Raw genomic sequence first — 18,336 nt, 5'->3', positions numbered from 1 at the left:
GTATTTTAGTGATGCCGTTTTCCCCCTGTGGTACTCTTGCAGTTGGGCTAATGCTACTGAGGCCCATGGGCTTACAGCTCAAGGTAGGGCTCTGTGCTGGGCAAGTGACAGCTTTTCCAGACATGGAAATGTCACAAGTTTAAAACCTCCCATTTTATGCCCTGTTCTGCTGTAAACAGGAGTTTTATTCCACCGAGGAAGGCAGACTTTTAGTTTGCTGTTGGAGTTTGCTCTCACAGCTAGATCAGAAAGGGCTTGAACTCCCTCAAGCTGTGTATTGAAAAGCTGTAGACATTCACGTTTTAGAGATATTTCACTTTTATTAGTGGAATAAAAAAAAAATACAAACTGCCTTACCTAGCTCAACCTTTAGTAAATAATTTAAATGTGCAGATTTGCTCATGAAAGAGAAGGAAATTAAAAACTGCCTCAGGATGACTTGTTCCAGGGCCAAATAAGTCACGTTTTAAATAACACCCACAACAATCCCTTACCCTCCCCTGCTCTACAAATCATAGAGCTTTTTGGGTAGGAACTGCTCCGTAAAATATCTACAGGGAAGGCTGCGTCCACTTGTGCTGCATGGTGTGGGACTGGACGTGAGGGCCCCCGTGTCTCCTCCGAGCAGCACATTAGGCAGGCAGAAATGCAATTACTGGAGTTGAAATTGGGCCAAGACAATGGAACTGACAATATATTCTTGGAAAATGTGCTCTTTGATCGTAAATATCCATGAAGCAACCTTGCCAACGTTATTGATTTTGGCAGTGGATTATCACTGACAGCCAGGATCTGCTGCCCTCTTGCTTTAAGCAGTGCCCTAATAGGTTTTTAGACAAACAGCCACGACAGTATGTACAGAACAAGTCTCCAGGGTATGTTCATCACATCACAGGTTCCCTGACTGTGTTGGACTCGCTGTGCAATAAGATTGTACTGGCATTTAGTGCTGGGATGGAGAATGCTACGTGTTTGGGATGCACCAGACCTGCAGAGTGGGTGCACATGCACTGTGTGATGTCCTGATCAGCCCCACATTGATCACAAGCTTTGACTGACAAAGCATAAGCAAAGCTTGACCTTCATGATAACTTTTTTCCCCTCAAAGTTTACACCTGGGAGAAAGGTGTTGACAGTAGCAAATTTAAGACCCTGGCTTTCAATAGCCAGACACATTGGGTAATCATGCTCATAAGCTGATGGTACTTTTATTTTCAAATGAAGTGGAGTACACCTGTGAGGAGGGTGTTGGTTATGAAATAACGACAGAAAAACTGAGGAAGTGCAAAATAACACCTGCATATCATCCTGATGATCTTTGTGTGCAAAATGCCTAATGCATGGAGACTGTGCCCTGATCCTCAGCTGACAATTCTGAGTCCTACTATAATACAAATAATAACCAGATATTTAGGATAGATTAGAATTTACTTTTGGATCCATTAGCATTTCTGTTAAATCTGACAAACGATTTAGAAAATCTGTATGAATACAAAGTGCCTGCTCATCATATTTTGTGACAGCTGGGTGAATACTTGACATCTTTGTGCTCTTAAAAGAACATATGCAAAGACTCAATTTAATTTGTAGGGTTGAGGGAATTTATTTGCCTAATTTTGAGCCCACTAGCACATGATGGATTTGAAAGTTCAGTTCTAACAGGAGTATAATTGGGTTCTCATTCTACTTAGGAGGAAGTGTGATAGAAAGGGTGAGGAGAGAGATAGAGACATGGGGAAAATTAAGCAAGAAAATGAAACTGGGAATACTCGTGAAAAAAGATGCAATGAGACTGGAAGAAAAAAAAAAAGCAAGGCAGCACATGAGAAAAAATCAGCACATACAAATGAGGCAGTTTTTAAGGGAGCAGAAGGAGAAGAAGGGGACAAGAAAAAATGATGCATCCTTAACGTGGGATGTCTTTTGGTTAGGAGGAGAGGATGCTTTAAAATATACTCACCATGTTAGTTGACAATGGAAAATAAAAGATTAAGTTGTGGGAAGGAAAGGAGGAGGAATATTTCTCTGAATACTTTTTCAAGCTCACAAAGAAAGGGAGCTGGTCAGATGGTTTGGAGTTTAGGTGGTGCTGTGTGGAGCCAGGAGCTGGATTCAGTGTTCCTTGTGGGTCCCTTCCACGTTGGGATATGGAAGGCTGGAAGAAACATCGTGACTTTGTTTAGCCCATAGAGTACACAGCATGGTGGCTGTGGAGTGAAGGGCATTGCCACGAGTGTGGCAAGTCACATCTCCCACCACAGCGCCCACCAGCAGGACTGCTAGCATCCTGAAATGGCTTTACTGAGAGTCCTTACAGGATACCTCTCCACATCCCAACAGTTTATCTTTTAAAGGATTCTCTTAGTGAAAAACAAAAACACAGGCAAGAATTTAATTTGGTTTTAGTCACACAGCATTTACGGTTTCCTGTTTGCTTCCTAATAAGCTGGCTCCTGATGTCCCCAGCCTTTCTCTTGCCTGATTTTGGACACAAAGTCCCTCTGCAGCTGTCTGCTAATGGGTCCAGCTGGACCAGGGTGATCTGAAGGCATTTTCAGGTCTGTGTGCAGTGCTCTGTGACCTTGTTGGCTGATTCAGGCTTTGGTTCTTAGCAAATGGAAGTACTTTTTTTGCGATACTTGCATTTACTTTTACTTGTTAGGTAAGAACTACATTTCCAGCTGCATCATTGGCAATCCTCATTAATGCTCCTTGCTGAACAGAAGCTTTTTCGTCTCTGTGCTTTACTAACATTGAAGAATTCAATGGGTTTTTCTCTCTTCTTTATTGTACCCTGATATTTTGTCACCTTTTGATCCCAGTGTCATGCACAGACTGCAGACTCCTCCAGGTGCAGTCTGCTGGCTCAGTGAGTGTGTATGTGGGTGAATTCTTTCTCTAGAGAACATCTACTGTTTCAGAGACCAAGATACCATGGTATTGTGAAACAATAATGATAATAATAACATGGATAATAATAATAATAACATGGATAATAATAATTACCGCAATACCTTTGCAATGTTTAGGAAAAACAGCTTTATTTAAACTCTGTTGAGAGCTCTGTGAAGGGTTGGAAATGTCAACCTTACAGCAAATGGCCCACAGTATGGATACGTTTCTGACTTCATACAGCAACTTCTGCTTAATCCGATCACTGGTTAATTTAATCCTGTTTCATTTGATTGGATCCCCTGGAACCAAATCATTTGTATTGTGTTTTCGCTGGTATTTCTGATCATTGTCTTTGTTAATTTGATCGGGATTGATTGAGCCAGTCATTGAAAATAAATCACGTAATTAATCACATGCAGCACTGGAAAAGCAGGTCCTCAGCTGGTTTGCTGGATTTTATCTCTCGTTTTTCTCCTTTGGTACATGGAATTTGGACTCCCTTAAGAAGGAAACTTCTTTTTAGAAGGAAGCATATAAACATATGTATGCATCTATTTATGTAATTGTGTCTCCACTCAAAGGGTCTTAATTTGTGACCCTATCTGAGGCAGTGGTGTTGGGTAGGTGTTGGGTGTAAGGTCCTTTTCAATGAGTCGGTATGAATGAGTTCAGCATGTGATCCACATTTGGATTTGATGCAAATCCAGCAAATATAAAACAAAAATAAAAATCAAGGTTCTGTTTTGTTCTAATAAGCTACAGATAGTTTGGTGCACAATCTGTGCTTGCCTGAAGCCCGGACCTGAAGTTAATGTGACGCAGTCTATGGATAGGAAAGGAGATTTTTATTTGTTTTAGAATGGAAATGATTCCTTTTTTTTCTTTCTTTTTTTTTTTTTTTTTTTAAATAGGAGCTTTTTGGTCCTGCTTTGGCTCCTCTCTCGTTCTGATTGATGCTTGCAACCAAAGTTGTCCATTTTGATCAGCACTGTTAGGTATTTATAACTTTGGGTTCTAAGTGAAGCTTTGTTATAGCAAATCAAGGCTCTGTCTGACTCCTGGAGGTGGTAGTTGGCACGAAGCATCAGCTGAAACTCCCTTTACCTCTCCTGAAAGCAGCAGCGAGTTCAGCAGAGGCCATGCTGCCTCTTAGGGGGTATTATCTGCAAAGACCCTGGGCAGGTCTCCCCAGCACATTCATCCTGAGGGGTCTCAAGGGCACTGCCTGCCCTGCAGCCATCCCAGCAGAAAGAGCAGCTCCCGCAACAGTGGAGGAGGAGAATTAGGAAGATCAGATTGTGGCTTGCACTTATAGGTGAGGTATCCCTACTGAAGGTCATTTAATTTTAGCTTGCCTGTCCCTGCACGGCTTACAGAACCAACCTGCGTTATTTAGGGCTCACAATAACCCTTCACTTCCTCCCTGCAACCCTGAAGTTCTGTGAGAAATAGGAGATTATTTTTAGAGGAGGTTTATTATGTGTTAACTTCCTGGGAGGAAAGAGAGTGGGAGTTTCTATGCTTTTACAAATGTAAACTTTTTGGAAGAGACATTATACAGAGGATTTTGAGAAGCATAGGGCCATTGCCCAACCCCACTGCTGGATTTCCTCTTCGTATTGAGTCCAATAGCAAAAACAGACACCTAGAAAAAAAAATTCATCTTCAAGGAGAAAATAATACAGGAATGTAAAACTATTAATTGTTAGAGAAAGTTGAAGTAGGACCTAAGCTTATCCATTTATGTTTATTGACAAAGGACTGTTTAGCATCACAAGTTGCTATGAGCACAGTGATATTGATGGAGCATCTGATTCACGCCCCAAAAATAAGAGTGAAGTGCCTGGAAAAAATAAGTGGCAGGTCTCTTGTAATGGCAGCCACAGCTATACTATTATCTGTTTTACTTTAAATTGTGTGGCTGTGGACAGCAAAGTATGTCTAATAGCCATTTGCTAGATTTATAGCCTGGTATGTGATGTGTTTGCCATTAATCTTTTAGAAGGATGATGGCTGAGGCAGCTGAAGCATTCATGCTAGTCTACGAATCAGTTCTGCTGAAGGGAAAAAGGAAAACTGGACAGCTTCCTTCTAGTAGCATGGAGATGTGGGAAGTAAATGAGCACAAATGCTTTGAAACAAACCTACAAACCACAAAAATTGAGGAAAATGATGGCTGTGTTTCCAGAAAAGAAACATATGTTAGCGCTCTGTTGTAAATCAAATTATATGACCGCTGCCTAATCTTGCACTGAACTTCTTGTGGTAGTGGAGCTGAGGCTGAATGTATGCAGGGCTGCACCTCGAGGCCTCCTATCCCCAACCAGGACCTGCCAGTCACGTCTGGTCAGAGCAGCTTGCTGGATGTTTAGCTTCCTTGAGGAACCAACTGGGAGATGGATGGGCTTGAGCTGTTTTTGCACAGACTTGTTTGAATCTTAAAATGCATTTTCATCTGCCTGCACAGAACGAAAGATTTTAATAAGAACCATTGAGATATGTGATGTTGGATTAAAAGGAAATGTAGTATATTATGTTAGCGTTTTTACTGTGAAATATATTTTTAACGAGACCCAAGCAATTACAGGAATGGGCAGATCGTAGATGTTATCTTGTGTGTAGGGAAGGGATGGGTTATTCAAGTGTGACCATTCAAGTGTATATCGTCTTTGAGAGATGCAGCTCTCTAATCCCCTTTGTCACTTCTTTATTTTAGTGACTGCATCACTTACCTTCATAAGATGCTTTTAATCGAACGTTTGAGTAGAATTTGAATAAAACCTAATAGATCTGAGATTCCTCCTCCACTCCCTTAAAACATGATGGGAAATTTATTAGTCTTAATGTACATATCCCAGAGCTAATTGTTTTATCTTGTAAATCAGTTTCTCCTCATCTTTCTTGCAGCTTTTACTTTTAGATTTAGAGAATAAATATATTCTCGATTGGAAAGCCTTTGTTGTTTTGTAGCAGAAAAAGGGGGGCAGCTTTATGAATCTAAAAGGATTTTTAGTTCTTTCTAAATTATTTACAAACGCTGTAAAAATGTTAAAGGACAGCGGATTTTAAATTATGCATTAAATTAGCATCTTACTGATGGAAGACTCTCAAAGAAAGTTGAGGTTTTTAAATTGCTATGAGCCAGATTCAGCCACATTTAATAGCTCAATTGATGTTGATGAACTTATGGCAGCGATAAATTTGGACCTATAAGCTTATTTTTCTTTTTGCTGGGAAAGGTAAGCATGCTGTTCCTACAGTACTGACTGTCCTTTTGTTTGAGAGACAACTGAGTGTACTTTGATCCTTTTTTTAGAAAAAGAATTCTCTGTTCTCCCTTAAAGAAGGCTTCCTGAGACCTGGATCAGATTATGGAAACCAAAGTGAGCACGCAGAAGTGCTTGTTAGAAAGTGAAATTTATGTGCAAACTAAATGTGCCCTTGATGATAGCCTTATTGATCAAGCCAAGTTAATAAATCAGTAATATCGTGCAGCACTGTTCAACAGTCACAGGCTTATCTGGGTTTTCTTTTTTTGTTTTGTTTTGTTTTTTCTTAATGTGCCTGCTGTGTAGGCAGAGAACATGCACTTTCCTGCCAAGGAGTGTGTACTACAATTGAAGCACTGAATTCACAGGGCTTGAATGTAAAATGTCAGCGTCCAATGCAGCAAAAGGGGACTTGTATAGAAGTATCTTGATGAAGGGATTGGAGCCCAAAGTGACATCGCTTTTGTTTTTTTTTTTTAATATTCCTCTTTTTATTCCTAATGCTTTAGGCCCCGATCCAGAAAGAAACTGAGAGTCCTGTTTAGATAACAGAATGAAATGCATGGGAAATTTGGGACAAAAACACCACAAGGAGCGTGACTTCTGACCCTATCAATGGCCAGCATTTGCATGCAAGATAAATGTTTAGTTTTCAAGCGATCTGCCATTAGGTCATTCTCAAGTAGCTCTGCTAGCACACAAGGGTTACATCCTTTGTACGCCCTTGGGATTCTGGTCTGACAAGCACTTATTCCATTATTACCCATGTTTCCTTTTGCCCTCTGACAAAAAGCACTTATGATGAACTGGATTTATCTGCCTCTGCCATAGGATCCCTGCAGGACCTTGCGTTGCGTAGTGCATGTTCTCTGTAGTACGTGCTGCTGAATTGTTCCTGATGTCACGCATTTTTTCTCCGTTGTGAGATGCTTTTACGTTTGTAGTTTCGCACTGATTTGGGGTTGATCTGCATGCCGACCGTGTTAGCAGAGGAGGTTCAGCTCAGGCTAAAGTGGGGCTTCTGTGCTCGAACCCAGTGTCGTGCGCTGATGTCCTTGGTGTCCTGGAGCAGCAAGTGTCGCAGCCGGGACCTCGGTTCCATACCTCAGCTCCGGTCTCTGATGTTCTCGCTGAGAAACGAAGGCAGCTGGGTGAGTACCTGACCTTCTGCTGGTGAGATTTGCCAAGACAGAATGCCAACTGCCATTTATGAAGCACTTTTTCTTTAAATTCATTCCCGGCACCTAACTGGTGGGAGAGCGATGGTTGTCCTGGGCACTGCAGCCACCAAAAAGATAGCATTATGGTCAGTTCACAGCTTTCTTCTATCCCATTTTTTCCCTCCTTTTCGATAATCTTATCCATCCTCTTGCCTCCCCAAACCCACATGCAAGAGGATTACCAAGACAGCAGCAGCAGACCCATACCTGGCATGGAATTATCTTTCATTGCATTGTTAGAGCTTTGGAATTTGGCCATCAGCCCTATTTAGGAAGGTAACCATAGCATAACATGAATGAAATGGCAAAAATGCTTAGTCCAGGAATTATGTGGTTGATGTGTGGGGGAGGGGAGGGTGAAGATGCTGGATGTGCCAGTACGTCTTGCCTCAGCAGCTCGCAAACTGCAGTGAGAAGCCCTACTCAGAGCTGGGATCAGTGTTCTGCCTGTGTGAGACGTGGACCTGACTGCACTTGGATGTTTCTTCAAGCACTTGTCATTAATCTCAAGGTTGAGGTTGTGTTTAAATCCTCTGAAGAAGGGAATCGATGTAGCCAGCACCCTGCTGCTAAGCGATGTGTCTTGCCTGGAGGGTGCTCCATAGCTCGCACTGCCCATTTGGTCTTCGCTGGATGCTGGTTAGGATGGCAATACTGAATGATGCTTCCAGCTCGAAAGGAAGCTAAGATTTCTTTTGTCTTCTCTGCAGGGTAACAACATTTTTTCTATGAGTTAACTTTATTATCCTCCTTCTCACCGCTCCCACATTAGCTTTCAAAAGAGAAAAACAAAGCTGTGTCATGGTAGAATTGCCTGGTAATGGGAACTGTAAGGTAGATGAGTTCTCCTCTCCACCCATGAGCAGGTTCTTGAATAAGGTTTTACTGCAGGACACCTTGTTCAGTTTCTCTTGCTTACCGGTCTGTCCATTTCCCTTAGGTTTTCTATCTATTACAGTACATCCCTCTCTTAACACAACAGTTTTCTTTCTGTCGCCCAGCCCCATGACTTGTACTGGGTGGATATTGCTGCATCTTTAAAAACCGCGCGTATATCCTTAACAGCTACTTTGGCCATGGGCTGAACTCAAAACTATGCCTGTGATCCTTCCCAGTGCAGTATAGGAATATACCCCAGTCAGAGATCTACCCCACTGTGGTTTAACTTGTACATGTGTGCCTCATGCACATAGAGAGTACCTGTTTCATACGGAGTTTAGTAATACAAACTACTAAATGAGACCGTAAACACTGTGGTGCAGAAGCCACTGAGCTTTTTAGAGCACCAGACACGTTCAGGTTTAAAACCCAACCAGGTCACCAGTCATTACTTGTTAGAGTGAGGCATAGCTAACAACTTTAAAAGGAATTCCCTCATTAAATTGAAGTTGCTTTTGTCCATGACAGGCTATAAAACCTGAATCTGTGGAAGGGAGTGTTTGCTACTACGCATGTGTGTGTGTGTGTTAGTCTTTTTATTTTCAGTGGGGAGAGAAAATAGAGTGGGTTGCATATTGGATACATTATCTTAGTATTAAGCTGCCATTCCCAATCTCTTTTGGATAATTGGAACAGAGAATCGCTACTTCTTATCCATCACTTTAAATGAAGGCCTTAGTAAAATAATTTTGGTTGCTGGGAACCATAAATAAGATCCCTCTATCCAGATTAGTTCTTTTTTGCTCATGAAACTGCTTGAATAGGTCTTAGCACTCTGAGCTGTAACAGGATATATGTCAGGAGTTTTACAAGCCTTTGGGGAAATTGCTCAGATGTGTTTATAAAGACCTCCCAGGAAGTGTTTTGTGTCGTTGAGACTGGGGAAGACTTAATCAGCCTTTTGGTTGTTGTTGGGTTGGTTTTTAATTCAGCTGATTCACTCTGCAACGCGGGTAGGAGCGCGGTAGGTTTTACGTTTCCATTGACGTAAAGGTCTCAGTAAAAGTTTAGGTCTTACTTCATCAAAGGAGACAGCTTCTGTAAGGATTTGGGCTCAATGGCAGACGTAGCTGTGGCTATGCGTACTGACCAACTAATGTTAACCGTGTAAACTGATGCAGAATAGACTGGATCACAAATTCCCAATCTTCAGCACCAGCTGATTGCTGTGAACTTGTGAACTTTTTTGTGGATGTTGTGTAAAGCCCTATGAATCTGAACGCTTTTAATGTTTTAATTTAATAAGGTTCAGTGGACCAGATGTACACCAATTACTGTTGCCTATGGGCCATAGTTTATGACTGTTAGAGCTAAAAAAAAATTTCAGCAACCTGGCAACTTGTCTTTGTTAGTCTCAAGTTACTCTGAAATTGTTCCACCTTGCTCCGTTTTGCCTGCACATCTGTACTGCAGTTAATATCCTTGAAACTGGGAGACTGCTACTGCCAAGGTGGATTTTTTGTTGTTGTTTGTTATGCATAAAGCTTGATATACGGAATAACAGTTTTGTTTCAGAGAGTCCAGCTAATCCTAGCTTCATATTGTTCTTGTATGTCTTCGAAGGATGTAATATTGCCTCTGTAATATACCAGTCAAGTTTAAGCCAGAGGTGAGCAGAAGGATGAGTTCTGCACTGTTGCAAACACCCCATGAGGAGAGCAGGGCTTTACACCACATGCTTCCTTCCTTTGAAACTCACCAACAAGTCTGTGGAGCCATTGCATGCAGTGAATCTGCCTAGCAGATAACAGAGTGCATATGGTGTGCTGGGGCTCCCCAAGCTTTGGGAAATACAGATCTCTGGATTGCACCTCTCTGGGCTAATTCAACTCAGCCCTGAAGGCTTCTTCATCTCTAGATGACAATAATCACATTGTCCTTGCCAAATGTCACAGAAGAATATCCTGTCTGGGACTCTCCTAATGTCCCTTCATACCAAGCTCAACTTCATGGGGATCATGGTAGTAATTCATCATCTCTGTTGGATGGGAACAGAAGATGTGTGGTGAAAGACTTATTATCCATCATAAAACTTTTCAATTATTGCCTCAGTTGCAGTCATTTACCTTCTGTGCCGTAATCTCTCAAATGGAAGATGTAGAACATGGCTGGAACAACAGATCATAAGTGTTGCTGTATTTACTGGGTTTGGCTCCAAGCTACTCATCAGCTTTTGTATTTATGTTGACTGCAGAAGTCTGAATTGGCTGATTTGTGGAGAATAATAAATACTCAGATGAAATCCTTCTGATGAGGGTTTCAGTACACTTGGAAAATTTGTGCACCAATTCAGCGTTCTGTACTGTTTGTCATTTTTAAACGTGGGATGTTTTACTCCATGCAGAACAGCATCACAACGATTTTAATGCAGGATGTCCTTTTCAGTAGAGAAGAGTCTTTTGAATTATTTTGAAATGCTACTGTAATGCTTAGGGGTTGATTAGTAACTTAAAGGGGCTGACCTCAGGTAAATTAATTATGTTCTCAAGTGGATAGGAAAAATCTGCTTTCATAAGAGCATGGAATTTTTATTTACATTTGTTCAGCCAATTGTTTGCATTTGGCTGTATGTGTGTCCCCTTCATTAGTCACCTTGTTGTACAACGTTAATGGCAGATCTCAAGGAGAACTCTTGTCTGGGATGTCAGCAGAGAGGATCTTACTCAGGGAGAGCTGTGTGGTGACAAAAAAAGTTGCCTTAAAGTGGGGCGAGATAAAGGAATGAGGTCAAAATGTGAATTTTAGAAAACAAAGCAAGAAAATTGTGCTTTTTAAAGTCACCTGTACCAAGAGAGCCTACAGGAAAGCAGGAGAGGGGCTTTTTATAAGGACAGGTAGTGACAGGATGAGGGGAAATGGGTAGATTAGAGAGGATATTAGGGAGAAATTCTTTACTGTGAGGGTGGTGAGACACTGAACATCTTGCCCAGAGAGGCTGTGGATGCCCCTCCATGGAAGCATTCCAGGCTAGGCTGGATGAGGCTGTGAGCAACCTGGGCTGGAGGGAGGTGTCCCTGCCTACAGCAGGGGTTGGAACTACCTGAGCTTAAAGGTCCCTTCCAACACAAACTGTTCTATGGTTTTATGATAGAATTGGAAGAACAGAGCGTGACCACAAGAAATTCTACTTCTAATTGCTGTTTTAGTTGAATGTCAAGTGGAAAAGTGTTGAAAAACTTTAAACATAAGCTAGCTCAGTTCTTCAAAACTCTGCTGTAGAAATGTGTCATTGTTACTGCTGCAGTTCAAAGTGGCAGGCATGAGGTGAAACACAGGCTTTCACTGAAAATTTGTGTTTGTTCTTAATGGTCATTTCAAACAAAGGAGTGAAAGAAATCCTCAAATTTGGATTCAGGGTACTTTACTCGTGACAAAGAGCACAGATGGAATATGTTAGGGCTGCGCAGAAATGCTGATAATTCATTTAGTAATCTTTGTAGTCCGCCTTGAAGTTCAGGCTACGAAATAGTGCTGCCGTTGACTAGCCAGGCTTCGCCAGACCTTTCAGAAACCTTCTTGTCTATTCATGTAAATAGACATTTGGCAGTATTTTAAAATGTATGCCCAGTAGATTTTGTAATGCATTTCTTTTTTTTTTTTTTTTCATGTGTTTCTTGTTTAATTCAAACAAGCATCTGACATGAAAGCTAAAGATAAAAGTGTAACATAGTACAATTAGTTTCTGTGAAGTCTGCAGATCACTAATGGAACACATCTCTTCCCCCAGCACGACTGGCATAATACAGGCCATTTTTTGGTCATTTGTGTTGTACATTAAAAGCATCAAATAGAGTGCTGTCATGTGTCTGAGCGCATGGACATAAAGTTCCTCTGTTTGATGATGCTGGAAATTGTTTCTCTTTCCAAATATGCAAATTAGTAATTGCTGCAATTGGATCAGAGAGATGGAGCACTTGTAAAGTAACCTTTTATGTATTAAGAAAAATAATGAAGAAATTAGATCAGAGACCAGATATGTATGTATATGAAAGAAAGAAATGTGGTAAGCTGTGCTTCTATTTCTACCTCTGTTATTCTCTAAACTGTGCTTTGTTAATGTGCGTTGTGATTTCTTACCAACTGATGCCTAGCTCTTTCTGAGCCAATACAAACAAGTTCAGGAGTACAGTTTAAAAACTATGTGCTGTGTTTGTGGTTGTAAGTCCAAGGGGCCTCTAAAAAGCAGGATTTGTAAGCATGTTTAGTGAAAATATCCATAAACGATTCTGGATTATTTAAGGTCTTATTTGATACTGACAGTGTTTTAAAGCAGTATGAGTTTGTAACAGAAGTTACACAAGATTCTGCACACCTTACAATACCAAGAATGTATGACAGACCCACTTATAAGGCCCAGTTCCTGTAACAAAGAAGTGCAACACATAAATACTGCATGTGGAATCTGGCATACATGGGGCATGGTTGGAGTTCTGAATTCCCCTGCCCTTCGTTGGTTCATAAAAATGTCCATTTCTCAATATTGCACTTACTGTTTCAAAGCTTTTCTTTAGACAAATAACAGTGGTTTGGCAGAGAATGGAGGTGGTGTTTTTTCTTTTTTTCTTTGTTCTATTGCAGAGCACTTTAGCCCCCGTTAAACAGTTCAGCTGCATCCAAAGCGATGCTGCCAACTGTACTGGTAAAGCACGAAGAGCACCAACAGTATTATTTCCTCCTCTGTCAAAGACTTTGTACTATGCAAAAACTAAAGGTATTCAGATTGAGCTTTTTCTAGGGACAATTTATAAACAGAAAGCATTTCAAATTGAGATTTATTTCTTCCCCTCCTGCCCTTTCTTTGCCACTGAATACAACACCATGAATCTTAAAGCTCTTGCTTATCCACGTTCTCTGTTTTTGCCTTTGCTGATTGTCATTTTTACTTCAACTGCAGAAGTTCTAGGCTTGAAAAGTTAAGAATAGGATAGAAAAAGGCTGGGGGCAGAAGGAAACGTGAATCTAAAACCTGGATATCATCATCATTGGCACCAGTGGAGTAGGAAAAAAAAAATGGAGATGTTAAAAAAGATGGAAAATGTATGCATCTTACAAAAGAAAAGAAAGAAAAAGTATTCATTTGGGCACAATAATAAAATTCTCATTTCAGGATTCCTTAGGAAAAAAGATATTAAGAACCACGTTTCCCACGACCGTCTGCATTTAACAAAATACAGCATTTCTATGGGGATATATTTCCATCATGGCCTTTGGCAGCAAAGACAGCAGCACAGCAAAGCCTCTGTCTGCCGTCAAGATCAGCATCCAGGCCTCCTGACTGCCATCGCCCAGGGAGAGCAAATCTCAGGTGGCAACAGGAATGAGTGATAAAAGGTGATGGAGGCACCTGGATGAAGGAGGGAGAGTTGGAGCAGGGGCAGAAGGGAGGAGCTGGGATTTAAAGGAGCGAGGAATGACAGATGAACTTGGGAAAGGCGTTGTAGTATTTTGCAGAGGGCAGAAATGGGTCTGTTAATGAATTTTTTTCATGGAGTGATTGAGGTACTGATGACGGGGAGAAAAAAGTCAGTGGTGTTGACAGAGATTTCATTGGTATAGCATGACCCAGGGTGTTTATGGAGCCTCTGTACCTCCGTCTAAATTACTTCCCAGATGTAAGGCAAACAAGCGATCACTCAGACCGGTCTCCTATTCTTTATGGCTTATGGCCTCAATACTCATTCAGGAATAGGCAGCTGGTTCCGCTTTCTTGGTTTAGAAGTTCCGACACCAGTAAAAACAAACAAAAAAACTTTTAATCTTCTGGCAATGAAATACACTGCCAAGTTAAATAAATGAGACCTGTTAGAGCCCCCTCGTTTTCTACAGACTTTTTCTCAGCAAAGGCATGATTGTTTGAGAAGAACTCCTGAAACCACAGGAGTTCTGTCTGAGCATTTCAATCCACGTGATCGTTTCTTTATCTACAAATCTCTTTCAGATCACATCTCCCTTGATGATTAGTCAGCCCCAGTCCTTCCCCTACTTTACAGTTATTTTAACATCTCTGAAGAACTGCCAGCACAGCCACTTTAGCAGCCAATGGCTGTTATGCTGCTTTTTTTTTTTTTTTATTGACATTCAATTTTAGGGGTTGACAGACAGTAAATACTAAGACTTCTCTTTACTGTTCTACAGTAATTTGTCCTACAGTTGTAAACAAGTCGCTCTTTTCCTGCCTTCTGCTAAGCAAAACTCACCATTTTTGAAAGAGACTGAGCAAACAGAAGATTGTCCCATTTTGTGTTAGCTATGGCTGTCTGAATGGATATTAGCATAAATCTTTTTTATTTATTTTCAAGGCCAAAGAAACCCTTACTTCTGAAAATGGTAGTTTTTGTATCTTTTTTTTTTAATGGTGGCTCAGTTGAATTTCCAGAAATAATTTTGACAAATACATTCTTTTATCCATATAGACATGCCATGTAAGCCTAGAGTAAAATGATATTTATAGACTTAAAAATATCCTCTTGGACTGTAACAAACAAACAAGCTAGTAGATATTCAGAATGGTAATTATTCCAAATATTCTTACCATTTTTATTCTCTATTTTCTTTCTCTCTTTGGTAGACACCTTGCATTTCCAAGACTGAAAATCAGCCTCAAGGACTTGCAACTAGCGTTAGGTGGGGACAGACACCCATCAATCAGTCTACACCTTGGGACACTGATGAGCCACCATCTAAACAGATGAGGGAGAATGAAAACCCAGGTATGTTTGTAATCTTATTTGTAATTCTACAAGGGAAAATCATTCAAAGCAAATTCAATGCACTATCTCCATTTACCTCTGTAAATTAGACTTCATTGTGAGCCCTTTCTGTATTCTTCAGCAGGGTTTTTCTCTCATTGTAAAGACCCCTCAAGTTTCTTCTATGCTGAGACTAATATAAACGTATTAAGATGCCTGCAAGTTCATTAAAGTGTTTTTTTTCCCCCTCCTTCTCTGCCTTCACTGGAGGAAGAGGCACTCTGTAATACTTTAAGACCTCTTTTATGTCCAGAACTACCTGAAATGATTTCCAGCTTCCAGACATATATCATACATTGTGCTACTTTGCCAGACGCCTAATTACAATCTCTTTGTAGTGGCTGGAGCACCATTATTATACACACAGAGTGTTTGTCAGGGAGCCACGAAAGCACGGTGGGGAAAGAGGTTAATTTTCTTGGAAGCATGTGCTTAAGCTGCATAAAGCACAAAACACATAAAACCGTAAACACGCTGCATGTCACCTGATGAGTATTTTAACAATTGCACTCACATCACTGTAGCAATTTTATGCACTTACTGGATTGGAATAGCTCCAGGTATTGAGCCACTTTAGATTCTGTGAAGGATAAGAGCGTGGCTCGGTGGTGACTTGTGCAAACGCGGTGGTACAGCGGGAGGCCCGGGGTAGTTTTGTACCTGTCCCCCGGTGCCAGCCCACCGCCATTGCCCACCTTCCTTCGTGCCACAGGTGCAGCTCCCTGGGTCACCACGGTGGCAGCCGGCAGCCAGCCCGCCCTCATCACACACTCCTACGGGATGACGCAGCCGCCCACCTTCAGCCCGGCCGCGAACGTCCAGGCCCCCGTCATCGGCGTCACGCCTTCCCTCCCTCCGCACGTCACTCCCCAGCTCCCACTGATGCCGGCCCACTACCAGCTCCAGCCGCAGCCCTCCCAGCCCCTCAGCAACATGGTGGTCAACCTCCAGAGCCAGCCCTTGTACACCAACAGCCAGCCCCTCAGCATGTCCTCCATGAGCGGCGTGGGGCCGGTAGCCCACCCGAGCCCCGGGGTGGTGGGAAACGGCCACCTGGCCTGCCCCATGCTGCCGCCGCCGCCTCCAGCTCTGCCCTCCGCCGCTTTGCCCAGCAACGCACCCGCCACCAATGGGCAGGTGGCCGCCCCAATGCCCCCCAACGCGGCGGCGGGGCCGGACAACACGAACGGGGTGCAGATGCTGCGGACAATCGGCGTGGGGAAGTACGAGTTCACGGACCCCTGGCACCCCAAAGGTAAGGTGGGCCGAGTCGGCCCTGCGGGGCGCGAGGGCACGGAGGGAGGTGGGCTCAGGATAGCAGCTGCATAGACCTCCCCGCTGCTCTCCTCGGGTCTGCTGGCCCAGCTCTGGCGTCTGTCCCATGGCTTTTCTTTAATGCATAGCTTTGATGAATTAATGACGACGAAAAGCGGTGCTTTAGAAAGGCGAGGACGAACTGCGGGTGTCTTTTGTAGACAAAAGCAGCTTTCAAGGTCCATCACATAAGCTGGTGCTCCCAGTCTCGAGGCACATTAGGCAGCCGTCGTCCCTCTCCTTTAAAAGTGCCTGTGTTTACGTCAGACCGCTGTCCTCTTGGCCTCAATTGTGTGTTAGACACATCGCTGGGCTTCTTCAGCCATTGCCTTCTTCCTCCCTCCAATAAGAGCCCAAACCAAGTGCAGGCAAACCTATTGACTGACACTGAGCAACCCAAAGCGTACAGCGTAAGGGTAAAACTCATCATTACCAGCTTCATCGGGCTCAAATGCTACAAAAAAAAACGTGAATTGTCATGAGCATTCTTGAAAGGTTGACCTTTTCAGATAAGTGCTTTCTAAATGAGGCACGTTGTTGGGTCACGGTGGAGTGTTATTTCCGAGTGTCTTACCCTAGACACTTTAAAAATTACTCTCTGTGCACTCAGTTTCTAATTTCGTTTGTGGAGTTTGCCCTGCCCGCTCCCCCTTTTCCCCCCCCCCAAAAAAAACCATGACTGTGTCACATGTGACAGTAAAGTAAAATGTAGCTTACGAAAATACAAATGCAGGCCTATCACCAAAATCAATTAAATTGATTTCCAAAAAGCCACCCCAAAGGCTTCATTAAGTCTGTGATATTTTATGTATACATTTGTATTCAGACCCAATCCGTGGGTAAATTATTTACTTGCCACAAGCTATTAAGTTCTGTTGTGTAGCTCTGTATTAAAGACAAGGAATCTCTATTAAAAATGATTACTCCAATAACTCTTCCTGCTCATTACTTAAATTATACTTTGGTATGTGCAAACCCATACCGAATGTCTCTTGAAAAGGAGCTAAGGTTAAAAGCTCGGATTACTTTTCTCAAGTGAAATATTTGGACCGCTTGTGAGGTTGTAAGGTTGTAAGTTTGAGCCCCAAACACCTGCAAGGTGATGATCTTCTGAATTTTTCTTCTCTTTAAGATCTAGATGGGCTTTAAGTGGTGCAAGTGCAGGCAGGTAATCAAAAAATCACTAACAGCTGCTTTTTAAGAGTTTTGCTAATTCTTTCCCTTTAAAAGAAATCAAAATCCACAAAAGCAATTTGTCAGCTTAGGTTTATAAGTTTCAGACCTTTGATTTTGTAGGAGAAAGGGCAGAGATTTATACTCCAGCCCCAGTAGAATGAGCTGCTGGATGTCTCTTTTCTCCGTGGAAGCTATTTGTCTTCTGAAGGCATCATCTCCGCTTTTCTTAGCCACCTATCCCAATTTACTGCACTAGGTACTCGGATACATGATCAAATTAGCACAATTTAAAGGATTACTTGGTGTCATCGGAGACGTGCAAATATACAATACAGGGACAAACACATAAGCTTAAACCACTTTCACTGTGGTAATTTCATCACGTATCTAGAGCCTAGTGACGCTAACCTAGTGAGACAAATGAGCGTGTCAGTGACTGCACACTTGAGGTGAGGAACAGTCTTAAACGCCTCGCATACTTTGGGCCAGTAGCATTAGCTGCTATTTACGCTTCCTACATCAATTAACCTTCAGCGTATCTATGGCTAGCAGGTGAAGTAAACTTCAGTTCAGAGTCTGAGTAAAAAGGTTGTAAAATATTGAATCAGTCTTTTAATATTTGATTTGCAAAGTCTTAATCAGCATTCTTGCTTAAAAGTGCTGTAAACCGTAGTGTGGTCTAATTGTCCAAATACTTGGGGAATGGAGCTTTGCTTGACAGTGTAAGAGGCAGCAGTCAGCCAACGAGGTGTTCGTTAAGGTGAGGAAGAGTTG

General features: G+C 42.1%; 1 protein-coding gene across 5 annotated transcripts in view; it reads left to right on the top strand.

Moving 5' to 3' along the window:
* The window catches only part of KLHL29 (kelch like family member 29), a 403,476-nt gene that overhangs the window by 247,846 nt on the left and 137,294 nt on the right, over window positions 1-18,336 (top strand). For 3 of the 5 annotated variants that reach the window (XM_048938075.1, XM_048938076.1, XM_048938079.1), the window contains 3 exons: window positions 7,202-7,315; window positions 14,892-15,033; window positions 15,785-16,327. In XM_048938075.1, coding sequence (XP_048794032.1) covers window positions 7,202-7,315; window positions 14,892-15,033; window positions 15,785-16,327 — 799 coding nt within the window. Of the gene's footprint in view, window positions 1-7,201; window positions 7,316-13,635; window positions 13,655-14,891; window positions 15,034-15,784; window positions 16,328-18,336 lie in introns of those variants that run through there. The other 2 variants (XM_048938080.1, XM_048938077.1) reach the window with 2 other exon arrangements.

This window comes from Lagopus muta, chromosome 2 (genome assembly GCF_023343835.1).
Source record: "Lagopus muta isolate bLagMut1 chromosome 2, bLagMut1 primary, whole genome shotgun sequence".
Taxonomy (NCBI): Eukaryota; Metazoa; Chordata; class Aves; order Galliformes; family Phasianidae; genus Lagopus; species Lagopus muta.
The sequence above is the reverse complement of the archived record's forward strand: the minus strand, read 5'-3'. Positions and strand labels throughout refer to the sequence as shown.